Source organism: Chiloscyllium plagiosum, chromosome 1, assembly GCF_004010195.1.
Source record: "Chiloscyllium plagiosum isolate BGI_BamShark_2017 chromosome 1, ASM401019v2, whole genome shotgun sequence".
Taxonomy (NCBI): Eukaryota; Metazoa; Chordata; class Chondrichthyes; order Orectolobiformes; family Hemiscylliidae; genus Chiloscyllium; species Chiloscyllium plagiosum.
The window spans coordinates 33101327-33118179 of NC_057710.1; the positions used below are offsets into that span (position 1 = coordinate 33101327).

Below are 16853 nucleotides of genomic sequence, written 5' to 3' on the forward strand. Positions count from 1 at the left end.
CTTTTCCAGCAATAAAGTTTCAACTTTGATCTCCAGCATCTGCAGACCTCACTTTCTTGCAGTCTTCTGCAGTCTTCTTCTTGACCTCTCCGCCTCCACCCTACTTCGACCTATCACCCTCACCTTGACCTCTTTCCACCTATCACATTTCCAACTCCCCTCCTCCCTACCTTTTATCTTCTCCTGCTGAACACTCTCTGCTCATTCCTGAAGAAGGGCCTGTGCCCGAAACGTCGAATCTCCTGTTCCCTGGATGCTGCCTGACCTGCTGTGCTGTTCCAGCAATAAAGTTTCAACTTTGATCTCCAGCATCTGCAGACCTCACTTTCTCCACATGGGATCTAGGGCAAACTAGCCAGTTGAATACAAATTTGACTTGACGGCAGGATGAATTCATAGTATTGCATTTTAGTAAGACAAATCTGGGCACAATTTATACAATTAATGGTAAGGCCCTGGGGAGTGTTGTCAAACAGAGACTTGGGATGCAGGTACACAGTTCCTCGATAGTAGACTGGTTGGTAACGAAGGCATTTTACACACTTGCCTTCATTAGGCAGAGCAGAGTACAGGTGTTGGGACATCACATCATAGCTATATAAGATAGGTAAGGCCATACTTGGAGTAGTGCTTACAATTCTGGCCGCCCTGCTATAGGAAGGATGTTACTGAACTGGAAAGGGTGCAACAAAGTTTTACAAGGGTTTTATCGAGAATGGAAAGTTAAGTTATAAGGAGAGGCTGGGATTTTTTCCCTGGAGTATCAGAGGCTGAGGGGGTGACTTTATAGAGGTCTATAAAATCATGAGTGGCATGGATAAGGCAGCCAAGTTCTTTTGCCCAGGGTAGGGAAGTCCAAACCTCAAGGGCATAGGTTTAAAGTGAGAGAGGCAGGATTTAAAAGGGACCTGAGGGGCAAGCTTTTCAATGAGTCAAAAACAGGAAAATGGGATTAGTTCAGTTTAAGAAAGCTGGTCGGCATTGCCAAAGCCTGTTTCTATATTGTATGACTCGATGACTCTAAAGTACTACCTACTGTTAATTTTTTTCTATGACTATATTCAGCTACTAAAAGCAAATAAAAAGTTGCTTGGTAGTGAAGGACTTTAGTATGGCTAAAAAAAAATTTGCTCTTGAAACTTTTGATTTTGTACTGATTGGGGCAGACTAAAGAGTACAAATTACATAGGGAACAATAATGTATACTGGACCAAAACAATGCTGATTGATTGGGAGGCACACGGGCTTTGACTGGCTGAGGCATTACCTTAGAGAATGCACTATGGAATAGTTATCTTCCAAGCTTTGTTTAAATTCATTAAAGGCAAATTGATTCTGATTGATCAAGACGTTAACATCCAAAATGCACTAGGGATTTGTTATTCCCCATGCTTTTGTTCAAATAAAATAAAGTCCCATCCCAGGGCCCTGAGTATAAATGTGCGGAACAAGTGAGCACCCTACCTTCATGGAGTATTAATGTATGGTGACAGTTTAGGAAGAAATCAGCAGGTGGTGGTGGTGTTGAAAAGTAATCTGCTGCCCTTCTCCTTCTGGGTGACAAAGGTCACAGGTTTGGCCTATTGCTGACTGCATCTTACAGATCTACATACTGCTGTCATTGTGCATCAGTGGTGGAGGGAATGAATATCGAAGATGGTGAATGGGGTTCGATTTAGGACTTTGAATCCTTTTTATGAAACTACTCAAAACTAATATCACTTGCAGGTTCCAGAGTGAAAAGACTGCATTATATCAGTCTAGAATATATTCGACATAGATAAAAAGAAAAAAAAATCTTTAATCCCTTCTTCATTTAACAGTTTGAGGCAATAAGTTAGTACTTAAATGCTAAAAACTACTGGAACATTTACTCATCAAAATAATCATTATAATTACTTTAATTTGGATGTGACAATTGAGAAACACTCCTTTTAAATGTCTTTAATTCTATTTTTTTAAGCTTTACATAAATTAATATATGCTTATGTTCAAAATTGAGCAAATATTCCAAAAGGACACAAACATGTATGAGATTTTGTCACCAGTTAAAATTTCAAACTTCCTGATATGTGTATTTGTGAAACAAAAAAAAAGCAATGTTTGGAGAGAGGAATTCACTCTCAAAACTCGAGTCAAATCTGGTAAAACAATTTTTGGCCCATACTGCTAATTTCAGCCTTGAATTGAAAAATATGGTGCTGGAAAAACACAGCAGACCAGGCAGCATCTGAGGAGCAGGAGAATCGACGTTTCGGGCATAAGCCCTTCTTCAGGAATAAGGAATGTTAATTTCAGCCACAGAGTTAGTAGGGGAAAAAAGGGAACTGACACATTGATATTGTCACTAGACCAGCAATTTAAACATGGATTCAAATCTTACCGAAGCATATGGTAAAATTTGAAAGACAGAAAATCTGGAATTAAAAGCTAGCTTAATGGTGATCATGTAGCCATTGTCAATTATTGTAAAAATCCATCTAATACCCTGATATCTTTGGGTAAGGAAATCTTCATCTTGGTCTGGTCTACAGGTGACAACTGATGTAGTTGACTCCTCAGTGCACTCTGAAATGGCCGAGGAAACCAGTCAGTACAGACAGTGATTAAGAATGGGCAACAAATGCTAACCAACTAGCGGCACCCACATCCCATTAGCAAATGACAAAAAGTCACACTGCACTTGCACAAGTAAAGAGAAAAGATAAATAACTGACATTCTTACACATGAAAAGTGTGCAACTGTGACAGGACATTGGGTGAAGACAGAATTACTTGTAATGTCAAGCCACCATAAACATTCAGAATCTGTAACAACGTAAGATCTAGGAGGAGTAGGCTGTCTGCACCTTCGAGCCTGCTCCGCCATTCAATAACATCATGGCTAATCTTTTTGTGGACTCAGACCCACTTACCTATGCTCTCACCGTATCCCTTTATTCATTTATTGTTAAAAAAAAAATCTATTTTAGCCTTAAAAATGTTTACTGAAGTAGTGTTAACTACTTCACTGGGCAAATAATTCCATGGCTTTACAACCCTCTGGGTAAAGAAGTTCCTTCTCAATTCAGTCCTAAATCTGCTCCCCCTAATTTTGAGGCTATGCCCTCTTGTCCTCGTTTCACCTGCCAGCGGAAACATCCTTTCTACTTCTATGTTATTGATTCCCTTTATAATTTTATACGTTTCTATAAGATTCCCCCCTCAATCTTCTGAATTCCAATGAAGATAATCCCAGTCTACTCAGTCTCTTCTCATAAGCCAACCTTCTCAACTCCGGAATCAACCTAATGAACCTCCTCTGCACCCCCTCCAGTGCCAGTACATCCTTTCTCAAAGTTTCTGCAAAGATTTGTAGCGCGGGTGCTCGTTGTTGTGGTTCTGTTCGCCGAGCTGGAAGTTTTTGTTGCAAACGTTTCATCCCCTGGCTAGGTGACATCATCAGTGCTTGGGAGCCTCCTGCGAAGCGCTTCTTTGATGTTTCCTCCGGTGTTTATAGTGGTCTGTCCCTGCCGCTTCCGGTTGTCAGTTTCAGCTGTCCACTGTAGTGGTTGGTATATTGGGTCCAGGTCGATGTGTTTGTTGATGGAGATTGTGGATGGCACTCTATAAATGCCGGAGGAAACACCACAGAAGCTCGTGTCTTTTCGTGGCTAGTTGATGTTCATGTATGCGGGTTGTTAGCTGTCTTCCTGTTTGTCCTATATAGTGTTTTGTGCAGTCCTTGCATGGTATTTTGTACACTACATTAGTTTTGCTCATGTTGGGTATCGGGTCCTTCGTTCTGGTGAGCAATATACCAACCACTACAGTGGACAGCTGAAACTGACAACCGGAAGTGGCAGGGACAGACCACTATAAACATCGGAGGAAACATCAAAGAAGCGCTTCGCAGGAGGCTCCCAAGCACTGATGATGTCGCCTAGCCAGGGGATGAAACGTTTGCAACAAAAACTTCCAGCTCGGCGAACAGAACCACAACAACATCCTTTCTCAAGTAAGGAAACCAAAACTCCATGCAGTACTCCAGGTGTGGCCTCACCAGGACCCTGAACAGCGGCAATATAATCTCTCTGCTTTTAAATTCAATCCCTTTAGCAATGAATGACAAAATTCCATTTGCATTCCTAATTACTTGTTGCAGACCAACTTTCTGTGATTCATGCACAAGGACACCCAGGTCCCTCTGCAGAGCAGCATGCTGCAACATTTTACCATTTAAGTAATAATCCTTTTTACTATTACTCCTACCAAAATGTATGACTTCACATTTATTTACATTGTATTCCATCTGCCAGACTTTTGTCCATTCACTTTAAGTGAATCTATGTTCCTCTGCAAAGTTTCACAATCCTCTGCATACTTTACTCTACCACTAATATGAGTGTCATCTGCAAACTTTGACAACCGACATGTGGTCTCCAACTCCAAATCATCTATACAAGTTGTAAATAATTGCAGTCCCAACACCGACCCCTAAGGCACAACACTAGTCACTGATTGCTAACCAGAATAGCACTCATCTATCCCTACCCTTTGCTTCCCGTTAGTCAACCAATCCTCTATCCATGCTCATACTTTACCTCTAATGCCATGCATCTTTATCTTATGCAGCATCCACTGTGCAGCAACTTGTCGAAGGCCTTTTGGAAATCTAGGTCCACCACATCCACTGGGTTCCCATTGTCCACCTTGCTCGTAATGTCTTTATAGAATTTCAAAAGATTTGTCAAGCTTGCCCTTCATGAAGCCATACTGCATCTGCCCAACAGGACAATTTCGATCGAGATGCCTTGTTATTTCTTCCTTGATAATAGACTCCAGCATCTTCCCCACTACAGAGGTTCAGTAAACCGGTCTATAATTCCCCATCTAGTTTCTACTGACCTTATTAAACAGTGGCGTCACATTTGTTGTTTTCCAGTCTGCTGGGACTGCCCCAGAGTCCAGTGCATTTTGGAAAATTACCGCAAGTGCACCTGCTATTTCTCCTGCCATCTCTTTTAGTATGCTGGGATGCATTTCAACAGGGCCAGGAGACTTATAAATCCTTAGCTACATAAGTCTGCCCAATACTCTTTTGTAATAATGATTGTTTCCAGTTCCTGACCTACCTTTGTCTTTTTGTCAATTACTGGCATATTATTAGTGTCCACCACTGTGAAGACCAATACAAAATACCTGCTCAATACCTTGGCAATTTCATCATATACCATAACTAAATCCCCTTCTCATCTTTTAAGGGCCAACATTTACTTTAGCCACTCTTTCATTTTATATATTTATGGAAACTTTTGCTATCCATATTCTGTGCTAGTTTTTTTCAACACATTTATCTTTATCTCCAACCCGTCCATGCCGACCAGATATCCCAACCCAATCTAGCCCCACCTGCCAGCACCCGGCCCATATCCCTCCAAACCCTTCCTATTCATATACCCAACCAAATGCCTCTTAAATGTTGCAATTGTACCAGCCTTCACCAATTGCTCTGGCAGCTCATTCCATACACGTACCACCCTCTGCGTGAAAAAGTTGCCCCTTAGGTCTCTTTTATATCTTATCCCCTCTCACCCTAAACCTATGCCCTCTAGTCCTGGACTCCCCTACCCCATGCCCCTCATAATTTTATAAATCTCTATAAGGTCACCCCTCAGCCTCCGACGCTCCAGGGAAAACAGCCCCAGCCTGTTCAGCCTCTCCGTATAGCTCAAATCCTCCAACCCTGGCAACATCCTTGTAAATCTTTTCTGAACCCTTTCGAGTTTTGCAACATCTTTCTGATAGGAAGGAGACCAGAATTGCATGCAATATTCCAACAGGGGCCTAACCAATGCCCTGTACAGCCGCAACATGAACTCCCAACTCCTGTACTCAATACTCTGACCAATAAAGGAAAGCATACCTAATGCCTTCTTCACTATCCTATCTACCTGCGACTCTATTTTCAAGGAGCCATGAACCTGCACTCCAAGGTCTCTTTGTTCAGCAACACTCTCTAGAACCTTACCATTAAGTGTATAAGTCCTGCTAAGATTTGCTTTCCCAAAATGCAGCACCTCGCCTTTATCTGAATTAAACTCCATCTGATCAAGATCCTTCCAAGAGGATACCTAACTGGGAGGTCATTAGTTATTCCTGTCTCATTACACAGCACCAGATCTCGGATAGTTTGCTCCCTTGTTGGTTCCATTACATACTGTTCAAGAAAGCTATCGTGGATACACTCAACAAACTCCTCCTCAAGGCTACCCTGACTGAGCTGGTTCGACCAATCGCCATGTAGATTAAAATCCCTCATGATAATTGCCCTTACATTTTTACAGGCATTAGTTATTTCTTTGTTTATTGCTTGCCCCAATGTGGTATTATTATTTGGGGGCCTATAGGCAATGCCTATCAGTGACATTTTCTTCTTAGAATTTATAATTTCCACCCAAATTAATTCAACATCATTCTCCATAAAACCTATATCATCTCTCACTACTGTTCTGATGTCTTTTTGAATATCAGAGCTACACCATGTCCTTTACCTTCCTGCCTGCCCTTCTGAATAGTCTGATACCCCTGGATATTTAACTCCCAGTCATGACCATCTTGTAACCCGTGACCATCCTGTTACCATGTCTGTGTCATGGCTACTAAACTATATACATTCGTGCTGATTTGTGCCTTTATTTTCATCAACCTTATTATGAATGCTACGAGCATTCAGGTAAAGTGCCTTTATGCTAGCTTTCTTATCCTCATGATTTTCAACATCTCTAATAATATTCTTCCTTTTTGCTTCTTTCATAATCTGCCTTGAACTTGAATCCTCCTGCACATATGCTAACCGCCTATTTACCTTTTTATTTACCATCATACTCCGGCATTTTCCCTCCCCCTCCAACTCATTCGTTTAAAGTCCTAATGACCAGCCTATTATCCTTTTCATTAGAACACTGGTTCCAGATCAGTTCAAGTGGAAACAGTTCCATTGGTACAGATCCCCTCGGTTCTAACAGTGATGCCAATGCCCCATGAAATGGAAACCCTCTTTCCCACACCACTCCTTTAGCCACGTGTTTACTTGGGGAGAAAGTGAGGTCTGCAGATGCTGGAGATCAGAGCTGGAAATGTGTTGCTGGAAAAGCGCAGCAGGTCAGGCAGCATCCAGCGAACAGGAGAATCGACGTTTCGGGCAAGAAGGGCTTATGCCCGAAACGTCGATTCTCCTGTTCCCTGGATGCTGCCTGACCTGCTGCGCTTTTCCAGCAACACATTTCCAGCCACATGTTTACTTCCCTAATTTGCTTGCCCCTAAGCCAGTTCTGCTTGTGGCTCGGGCAATAATTGGAGATTATAACGCTCGAGGACCTGTTCCTTAACTTGCCTATGTTGTTAGGCCCAACGTGGACCACAACAACTGAATCCTCCCCCTCCTGCCCCAATATCCTGTCAAGAGATGCCCTGCACCCTGACACCAGGCAGGCAACACACCATTCGGGTCTCCCGGTCCGGCTTGCAAAGGATACTATCTATTCCCCGATCTACGGAATCCCCTACAACTACCATTTATCTTTTTGCTACCTGGTCTTGAATGGCCTTCTTGCTCCATGGTGCCGTGGTCAGCTGGCTCATCCTCACCACAGCCCTTTTCCTTATCCACACAGGGAGCAAGTATCACATAACTGTTGAATAAGGTCAAAAGGTGAGGTTCGTTCACTCCTGAACTCAGAATCCCTCTTCCTGCCTCATTTGCAGTCACACCCTGTTATCCCTGATCACTAACTGAATTTGAATTACTTTATCTATGAGGTGTGACTGACTATTGTCACAAAGCTGGTCCTTTTTCTTAAAGTTACTGTGTCCTTGATTTTTTTCATAAGGGTCTTAAAACAGTTCAGGCTCTGAAACAGCTTAGTTGGTGCAGAGATGAATGGTTTATTGGGTCCCTTTTCGTTTACCTCCAAACAGATGATACCTCAGGCCAAAGGCTTTCATGTTTTAGAAATAACTTGTGTAATGAAAGGGGAGTGGCCAGTCCTGGCAGCTGAGGTTTTGTTTTGGTGCAGTTACAGCAGGGAATGTGTGAAACAAGCTGCTGGACTTCTCTCTCTTCTGGCAAACTGTAAGCCTTTTCTTGATTTTACATTTTGTGCTAAGGGATGTGTGTATTGGGACTGTTGCACATAATTTCGGAACATATTACGGAGTCGTGTTTGGCTGGGATATGTTGTGCGATATTCTGTTTTCTGTTCTGTGTGTTTCATTCCATAATTTTATAAACAAATTTGTTTGTATAAAAATTGGCAGTCAACCCCGCTAATTTACACCAGGAATATCTACTATACACCTAGCTAAACAAATAGCAAAGTTACGGTCTGGACGACCCGCTTAAAAAGGTTTTGAGGAGTCTCACCTAGTCCATAACACTGTGGTTAACTCCACGTTCTTAGCAGGGTGCAAGCTTCTCTAGACATGATTCTAATCTCTTGAAAGCAAGAGAAGAGAAAGTGACTTATGGTGTTTAATTCAAAGTCAAATCAACCTTATCAAGCTATTCCATGTAAAATAATAATAATGGCTGGTCAGCAACTTATAAATCCTACCCTACCCTTTTTCCATTTAAGGCCCAGGCTACAGAGGAAGTATGTTTGAATTTGACAAACATGGCTGATCCCCTTTGCTTTTGTAACTTAATTTTGTTTTTGAATTGATTATATTTACAGTCACAAATGGCAGCATGTTATGCAAGTGAACGAAAGCACTCTTGGCAGAAAACAAGAAAGCTTCCCTAATTTCAAACTATTTCAGTGATTATAACTAAAAGGCATAATAAACCAAAACAATGACTATACATTTCTGAATCTAGTTATAAAATATTTGGACATCAGACACACAAATAACCTCGAAAGCTCAAAAAAATTGATCTCTCCCATTATTTTAATTGTGGAAATGCCACAGTCTCTTTTTCAGAATGGAAGATCTATAAAATGCAATAAATTTAGACTAGTTGATGACACTTCTTCCCATAACTTAGTGGACAAAGGCTATTTGTAGTTTGGTTGTAAACAGTTGTAAATTTCAGGTTAAATTCCTTAAGCTACGTTAGCTAACGTGAGCCATGGTAAGACCTATATCCACAACTGGTCTGAGTATCTCCAGACTATCGTGTTACGACATGGGGTAAATTCTCCTGCTTAATTTAAAAGCAGCAACACAGAAAAGATTTATCCCCTGCAGCAACCTGTGAAAATGATAGGTCAAGAAATAGTTAAAATAAAAATTGACAAATTTATTTATTTATTAAAGTATAACAGAGAATAATTAACAAACAACTATTTATAATTCCTTATTCCAATCTATTGTTACCTTCCCTTCTATAATGCTAGCCCAATAAAACTTCTCAATACAATTTACAAAACAAAATTTCTTATCTCAAAACCAGTCAGATTTTGTTTTCTTTGAATTCCGGTCTTCTTTTCTTCTTAGGGATTTCTGCTTCACAGGTTTCTGATCGCTAAAGGTACTTCTAAGAGAGCTATTTTTCAGGCAGTCTTTTTACATGCTGGTAGCTGGATAGTTCTCTTCTCAACTGTTCAATTTTCCACAGTCTTATACCCTCAAAACATCAGATTGTGTCTTTGGCTTAAGATTGTCAATATATTAAATTCAAACGAGATTGGAGTTTGGTATTTTTCGGGGCATAATTTAAACTGATTAGCCGAATTCGAATCTGTTTTCTCATTTCTAGGCAACCAGCTAATTTAACTTTTGACCAAGTGTTACATTGTTACCTTAGTGAGAACACTTGGTGCTGTCGGGTAGCTCTACCAGCTTTTAATTCTCTTAAAGGTACAGTATATCCACATCTTCATAACAATAGCAGGGTCAAAATTATCTAGTATTGCCGATTGTGATGACATGAATGTGATGCCCTCAGCTGATAGGTTTCCAACACTTGCCAAAGCTCACACATCAATAATGGCAGCTATTGAAGCTGCCAGTTACAAATATTTTCTAGGCAACAGTGGAGGAGAAAATATTATACACTCGACAGAGTAAGCTGACAGTCCATGTTCAGCAGTCAAGTTTAGATTCTTTAAAGTAATATAAAGAATGACCATCCCAAAAAACTTCACAAGAGCATTATTAAAAAAAAGACAATTAACCATATCAGGTGACACAATGGCAGATGACCAAAAGCTTAGTCAAAGGAAAGAATTTAAGGAGTGTCTTAAAGGAGGAAAATGTGAGATAAAGAGTCAGAGAGTTTACATAGGAATTAGGAGTAGGAGTAGGCAATTCAGCCCTTCGAACCCACTCTGCCATTTAAAATGATCATGGCTGATCTTATCAACTCCACTTTCCTGCCTGCTCCCCAAAGCCCTTTTCATCAGAAACCTATCCATTTCTTCCCAAGTCTGTTGAATGATTCTGCCTCCACTTGGCCCATCAAGTCTGGTCCGCCATTCAATCATGGCTAATACCTAATCTCCTGTCATTTCCCCCATTGATCCCCTTACAAAACTGGATTGTTTACTTGACTTCAGGAGGAGGAGGTTCCACAAAGATATCTATCCTCAACGATGGAGGACTCCAGAACATCAATGCAAATCAGGCTGAATCATTAACATACATCAATCAGAAGTGCCAAGCGGATAACCCACCCCAACCTCCTCTCAAGGTCCCCAGTATCATAGATACCAGCCATCAGCCAAATTTATCAATACCATATTCTATCAAGAAGGCAATGGATAATGCAAAGGTGATAGGCTTTAACAAATTTACTGCAGTAGTACTGAAGTCTTGTATGCTAGAAACAGCTATAGCAATGTTCCAGTATAGCAATGACACTGGAATCACCTGGCATTTGGAAAATTGCCCAGAAACAAAAAACAGAACAAATCCAAACCTGCTAAATATTGCTGAGTCTGTTCTTCATCATCAGCAAAGTGATGAAGGGGGTCATTGAAGATACTCAAGGAGAAAGTGAGGTCTGCAGATGCTGGAGATCAGAGCTGAAAATGTGTTGCTAGAACAGCGCAGCAGGTCAGGCAGCATCCAGGAACAGGAGAATCGACGTTTCAGGCATAAGCCCTTCTTCAGGAATGAGGACCAGTTCAGTCAGTCGAAGGAGGGTGTCAGTGGAAGAGTGCTGGTTGGTACGGCTGGAAAGGAAGAAGCGGAGGGCTTTGAGTCCTTCGTGATGGGGGATGGAGGTGTACAGGGACTGGATGTCCATGGTGAAGATAAGGCGTTGGAGATCGGGGTAGCGAAAATCATGGAGGAGATGGAGGGCATGGGTGGTGTCCTGAATGTAGGTGGGGAGTTCTTGGACTAAGGGGGACAGGACGGTGTCAAGGTAGGCGGCCTTGTCTGCTGGTTTGATAGTGAGGTTGGGGTTGCAACGGAGGGAGTCGAGGGCTGCGCGTTCCGAGGGTGAGAGGTTGGAGTGGGTGAGAGGGGTGGGGGAGCCCTTCCTGAAGAAGGGCTTATGCCCGAAATGTCAATTCTCCTGTTCCCTGGATGCTGCCTGACCTGCTGCGCTGTTCCAGCAACACATTTTCAGCTCATTGAAGATACTAACAAGTTGCATTTGCTGAGCAATAACCTGCTCTTTGACACTTATATTCTACCAGCTCCTGGACCACATTACAGCATTGGCACAAACCTGGCCAAAAAAGGTGAACTCCAGAGGTGAGGTGACAGTGACCACTCTTAATATAAAGGCAGCATTTGAAATCAAGGCGCCTTTGCAAAACAGGTGTTAAAGGGAATTGGGAATGGTTGTGAACATTAGAGGTCAATCATCTCAGGTTGGGGACATCAATGCAGGAATTGTTCAGAGAGCATTGGTAAGACATAGGAGCAGAAATAAGTCATTTGGCCCATCAAGTCGGCTATCCCATTCAATGAGATCACAACTGATTTTACAATCCTCAACTCCACTTTCCTACCTTTCACAATAACCCTAGATTCTGTACTGCTTAAAAATCTATTTATCTCAGCCTTGAATAGTCTTGACTACACAGCCTCAATAGCCATCTGCAGTAAAGAATTCCATAAACTCACTCATTCATTTTTATTGTTGGCATGTTTCAGTGTTTTGCCAGTTATATTTGAAAAAATAACCTTGCCTCGTGTAAGTTGGTCAATATCAGTATGCCTGAATGTTAATATTTCATATACATTAAAATTACTTGTAAGCAAAATATTTAAATAATATTCCAGCTTGATAAGATTTATAGAATTCCAAACTATAATGCATCACTGATAATATTATCTTTTCAATTGGCATACAAATAAACTATTTGACTTCTGCTATTCTGTTCAGACTGCTCAACTCATGTCCAATTCCTGAACACACATCTCTTTCTCACCTGTGAAATGACGCAAGATAACATTCACAGTGATAGCAGAAAAGTACCAGGAAAATTTATATGCCACCTCAGTTTACAGCAGTTTCTCAACTTATTTGTGTGGAATCCCACCTTACAATAATTTAATCTCCCTGCTTCTTAACAATGGAATGCACGTGATCAAAGCACAGCATTATTCTACGATTACATTTCAAGTACTATGTCCAGGTCCATTCTCGAGAAACCAGGGTGGATGTAGTAGAGGAAAGAGCCACAGTGTCTATCTGTAAAATAAAGCTAAAAGGAATAAGTTTTACAGCCTGGAAGAAAGATATATAAGAATCATAGAATCCCCACAGTGTGGAAGCCGGTGATTTCACCCAGCGAGTCCACACTGATCCAGGCACAAAGCCTTTTACCCCATCCCTGTAACCCTGCATTTCCCATGGCTAATCTACCTAGCCTGCAGATCCCTAAACACTATGGGCAATTTAGCATGGTCAATCCACTTAACCAGAACATCTTTGGACTTTGGACAGCATAAGAGATGATTAGATTACTTACAATGTGGAAACAGGCCCTTCCGCCCAACAAGTCCACACCACCCCGCCGAAGCACAACCCACCCATACCCCTACATTTACCCCTTACCTAACACTAAATACTATGTTAACTTAAGCTGTGAAAATAGGACAAGGTGATACAGTTTCCAAATTGCTGAAAGCAACTTTAAGAATTATTACAGGAAGCTCTTCGTCAGGGAAGTGCCAATATGTGGAATGAACTACAGACAAGAATTGCTCAAAAATTTTGAAAGCATTTTAAAAATAAAATGTTGCAATAGGTGAGGTAAAGGGTTGCCCTGAGTGAATGTGTCAGGATGAATTGGATAGCCTTCCTCAACTGAAAGTAACTATTGACAATGTTAATTAGGTTTCCTTGGAAACCAGAGTGAAAGTTTCAGTTAGCCTGTAGATTGGTAAACTAATGTGCATCTAAGCATGTGACTATTATGACTTGGAGATTTCTCACTGTTTTTATCCCCTTGTGTATAATATTCCCACACACTCACTAAAGATATTGAGGAAGCTACATGTGCGCTTTACAGAGACTAAATATACAGGCAACAACAATTCACAACTGGCATGCTGCACGTGAATTGGGAAGTTAAGAGTAAGATGGAAAAATCAAGAGATTCAAGAAAAAATCAGAAGCAGTAATTGTGAATTACGCAATGATATATCCAAAACACCAATTAAATTAACTGAAGTTAAACCTGACAAATTTCTGGAGAAATAATAGTTCTCCAGACAAGACATCTGATCCATGTGTTCAACTAATAAAAAGGTGGCTCAGTCTAAAATGCAATAACTAGTTGGAAAATGAACAATTCTGTAACATCAGAAGTAATTTAAAATGGAAATATATGACAGATCAATCAGTTTCTGAAAATAAAAGATGACAGTCATTCAAGTGAAAGTCTGTAGTGCTGATGAAGCATCTCAACTGTTCTTTTTCAGATGCTGATCCAATATATTTAATCAATTTCAAATTGAATATTTTTGAGTCCTGTAATATTAGAACAGTTTTGTATAACTTCTTCTAAAGTTCATGCTGGTACAAACCATTTAGCTTAAGTCATTTCTAAATCATAACTGATGTGGCAATGTTCAGCTTTGTGAAAAGTAAAATAGAGGTTAGATTTATAGACTTACATAATCGGGCACTGGTGAATTTTCCTCTGCACCAACGGGACCCCTCAGTGACTGCGTGGCCTGTTCCAGAACCTTATTGTGCTTTTTTGATAGCAGAGCAAACAAACTAAAAAAAAAGGACAGTAATAATTAAAAGAAAATACATTGTGTTTTCATTTTAATTTAATCATTAAAAATGTAATCATTCGATCATCAGATATTTGAGGATATTTTAAATGGAAGGTTATTGCCCCTGACTCATTTTGAATGCCTACCATTTAAAAATTAAAGCAGATAACTTTTAAAAAAGCAAATTGGAAAATCCCAGAGGGGTAAAATTTAACTTCTTTTTCTAAACGTAAGCATATTCAGTAACCCAAGTGCAGCCAACTTCAAGCCGAGTTTCTAAGAAACATGAAATTAGATTCTTATAAAAGCTCAATTTTCCCTTTGCATGGGAATTATACAGTCTATACTGAATCTATTACAAAGCATGCAGTTCTGTATAATTATTTCCTTCTGATCGTAATTATTTTTCCTAAACATATTTTCATTTTACCACACAGATTTTTCAGTTACTTAGGGGACAGATTTTTCAGTTACTAATTTGCAGTTACTTACTTACCACCCAGAAGTTACTTTTAGATTGAAGGATGTTAGAAGAGTCACAACCATATATTCCCAAACACAAATGCAAAGTATAAAGTCAACGATATGACCATCTGATTGCTTGGTGGGTGAACAAATTCTGTAAAGCTTATAACCAGGCCGATTGAAATGCTCAGCTGCAGCTGTGGTACTCCAGGCCTGCTATAGTTATCTACCAAAATTATTCATTTCAATCATGGCAGTGCTACAAGTGTGACAACTGGATTCCCGCATTATTAGCAGGGATAGAGAATTTGTCAGGTTTTCCTCCACTATGGATTACGACAGGTTGGAATTGGTGTTACGACCTCTATAATAAAACAGTCCTTTCAATACTTACTGCCGGAGCTACAGAATGGACGCTTGCACAATATTAAATAGAACTCAATTCCTAAGGAACAATAACCCTAAGCTTAAGTTTGCACCTCACAAGAGAAAAAAATATGAAGTGCAACAACCATATGCACAGCAGGTATTTCAAGAGTCAAATCACATCAGAAATCAAATTATCCAAGTTTGTTCCTCATGGAGGTTTAGTACAGGACTGAAAATATTGGAAAAGTGTATACAATTTCAAATTTGACACAAAACACACAAAGCTGTGAAAATAAGTTTGTGAATTCATACATATCAGAAAAGATAAACTGTTCATCTAGCCTGTCCCATCCAGGCCTAGTACAGCCTACGTGCATTGTCAATGTATCCAGTCTGCTGGCATGACATGCATCCACACTGTACTGTGAGAGTCACACAGGGCTAGGCATGCCAGTTAGAATGCCTAACATTTACTTTATCAAAGTGATTTTTTTCTGGACAGTTTGAACCTGAGGTATGCTGTCATGTCAGTCAAAGAAAGCACCACAAAGAACGTCTAAAGGTCTCACTTTGATAAAGTTTGATATTGACTTCAAGTCCTGAAAGGAGCTCATCTGCCACCTATCTACCCAATCCACCACATCTTTCTAAAGTTCTACCCTATTCTCCTCTCAATTTTGTTTAATTTGCAAACTGTGAAATTGCCCATTGCACACTAAGACCTAGATCATATCAGGAAAAGCAAGGACACAAATAACTACTGGGGAATTTCACTACAAACCTTCCTCCAACCCGAAAAATATTCACTGACCATTGCTGTTTCCTGTCCTATAGCCAATTTTATGCCCATGTTGCAGACAATTAAAAACGTCGCAGCCTCCTTCAAAACCAAATGCACATCAGAGGTAGAGAGAAAACGTGAGAAGAAATCCCATTCAGAAACTCATCCAAAACTCAGCAGTCTCCTATATCCTGTCCGATGTGCAGCAGAACCTTCTGGGTCTATAATCAGTCTTAGTTTATGGCTAAATGCTCAGTGAAACCCCACCAGACATCTGGAAATGCACTCCGGTCTGTTTCGTATGACAGTTGCGATATTTCACCTCTGCATAGGAAGATAAATAAGGTGTTACATTAAAAATAACACTCAGAATAAAGGAGAGGTTCTACTTCAATCCCTCATCCATGCGTAGTTAGTTGGTCTCAGCCAAGACTGCATAAGTGCTACTATAATTTACATCAGTATGCTAGACTAGGGAAGTGAAAAATGATCAAGTATTTCTGTTCTGTATTATTATTCAGTGCTGCTTGCCGGAGATCATTCAGTACAAACATTGAATGAAATTAAAATCAGACTACACTGATGCCCCATGAAAAACAACCATCTGACAGAGGCTTGTATATTTGCTTTTGTTTCTGATTTCCAGTATCTACAATTCTTTTTTTTTGTACAAATTAATGATTGGTTGCTGCTGTTCATGAATCTTGAACCAAGAAATAGATGTAGCAACTTTAGCAAAGGGGACATTCGCTGAATAAACATTTTTTAAAAAAACTAATCCAGATTACTACAAATCAAAATAATGTTGTGAGTATACGAACATTGATTTAAGAGAAAAACAGGAAACTCTCATACTACAATTTAAAACATTGCGTAACATTTGAAATTTTCAAAAAGGTAAAGATATAAAATTATGAGGGGCATGGATAGGGTAAACAGGCAAAGTCTTTTTCCTGGGGTCGGGGAGTCTAGAACTAGAGGGCATAGGATTAGGGTGAGAGGGGAAAGATATAAAAAGAGACCTAAGGGGATACATTTTCACACAGAGGGTGGTACAGGTATGGAATGA

General features: G+C 40.2%; 1 protein-coding gene across 6 annotated transcripts in view; it reads right to left on the reverse strand.

Annotated features, from left to right (window-relative positions):
- Positions 1-16853, reverse strand: part of dym (dymeclin) — a 543859-nt gene that overhangs the window by 208877 nt on the left and 318129 nt on the right. For 5 of the 6 annotated variants that reach the window (XM_043718287.1, XM_043718196.1, XM_043718546.1 and 2 more), the window contains one exon: positions 14062-14167. In XM_043718287.1, the coding sequence (XP_043574222.1) occupies positions 14062-14167 (106 nt within the window). Of the gene's footprint in view, positions 1-12432; positions 12632-14061; positions 14168-16853 lie in introns of those variants that run through there. The other variant, XM_043718633.1, reaches the window with a different exon arrangement.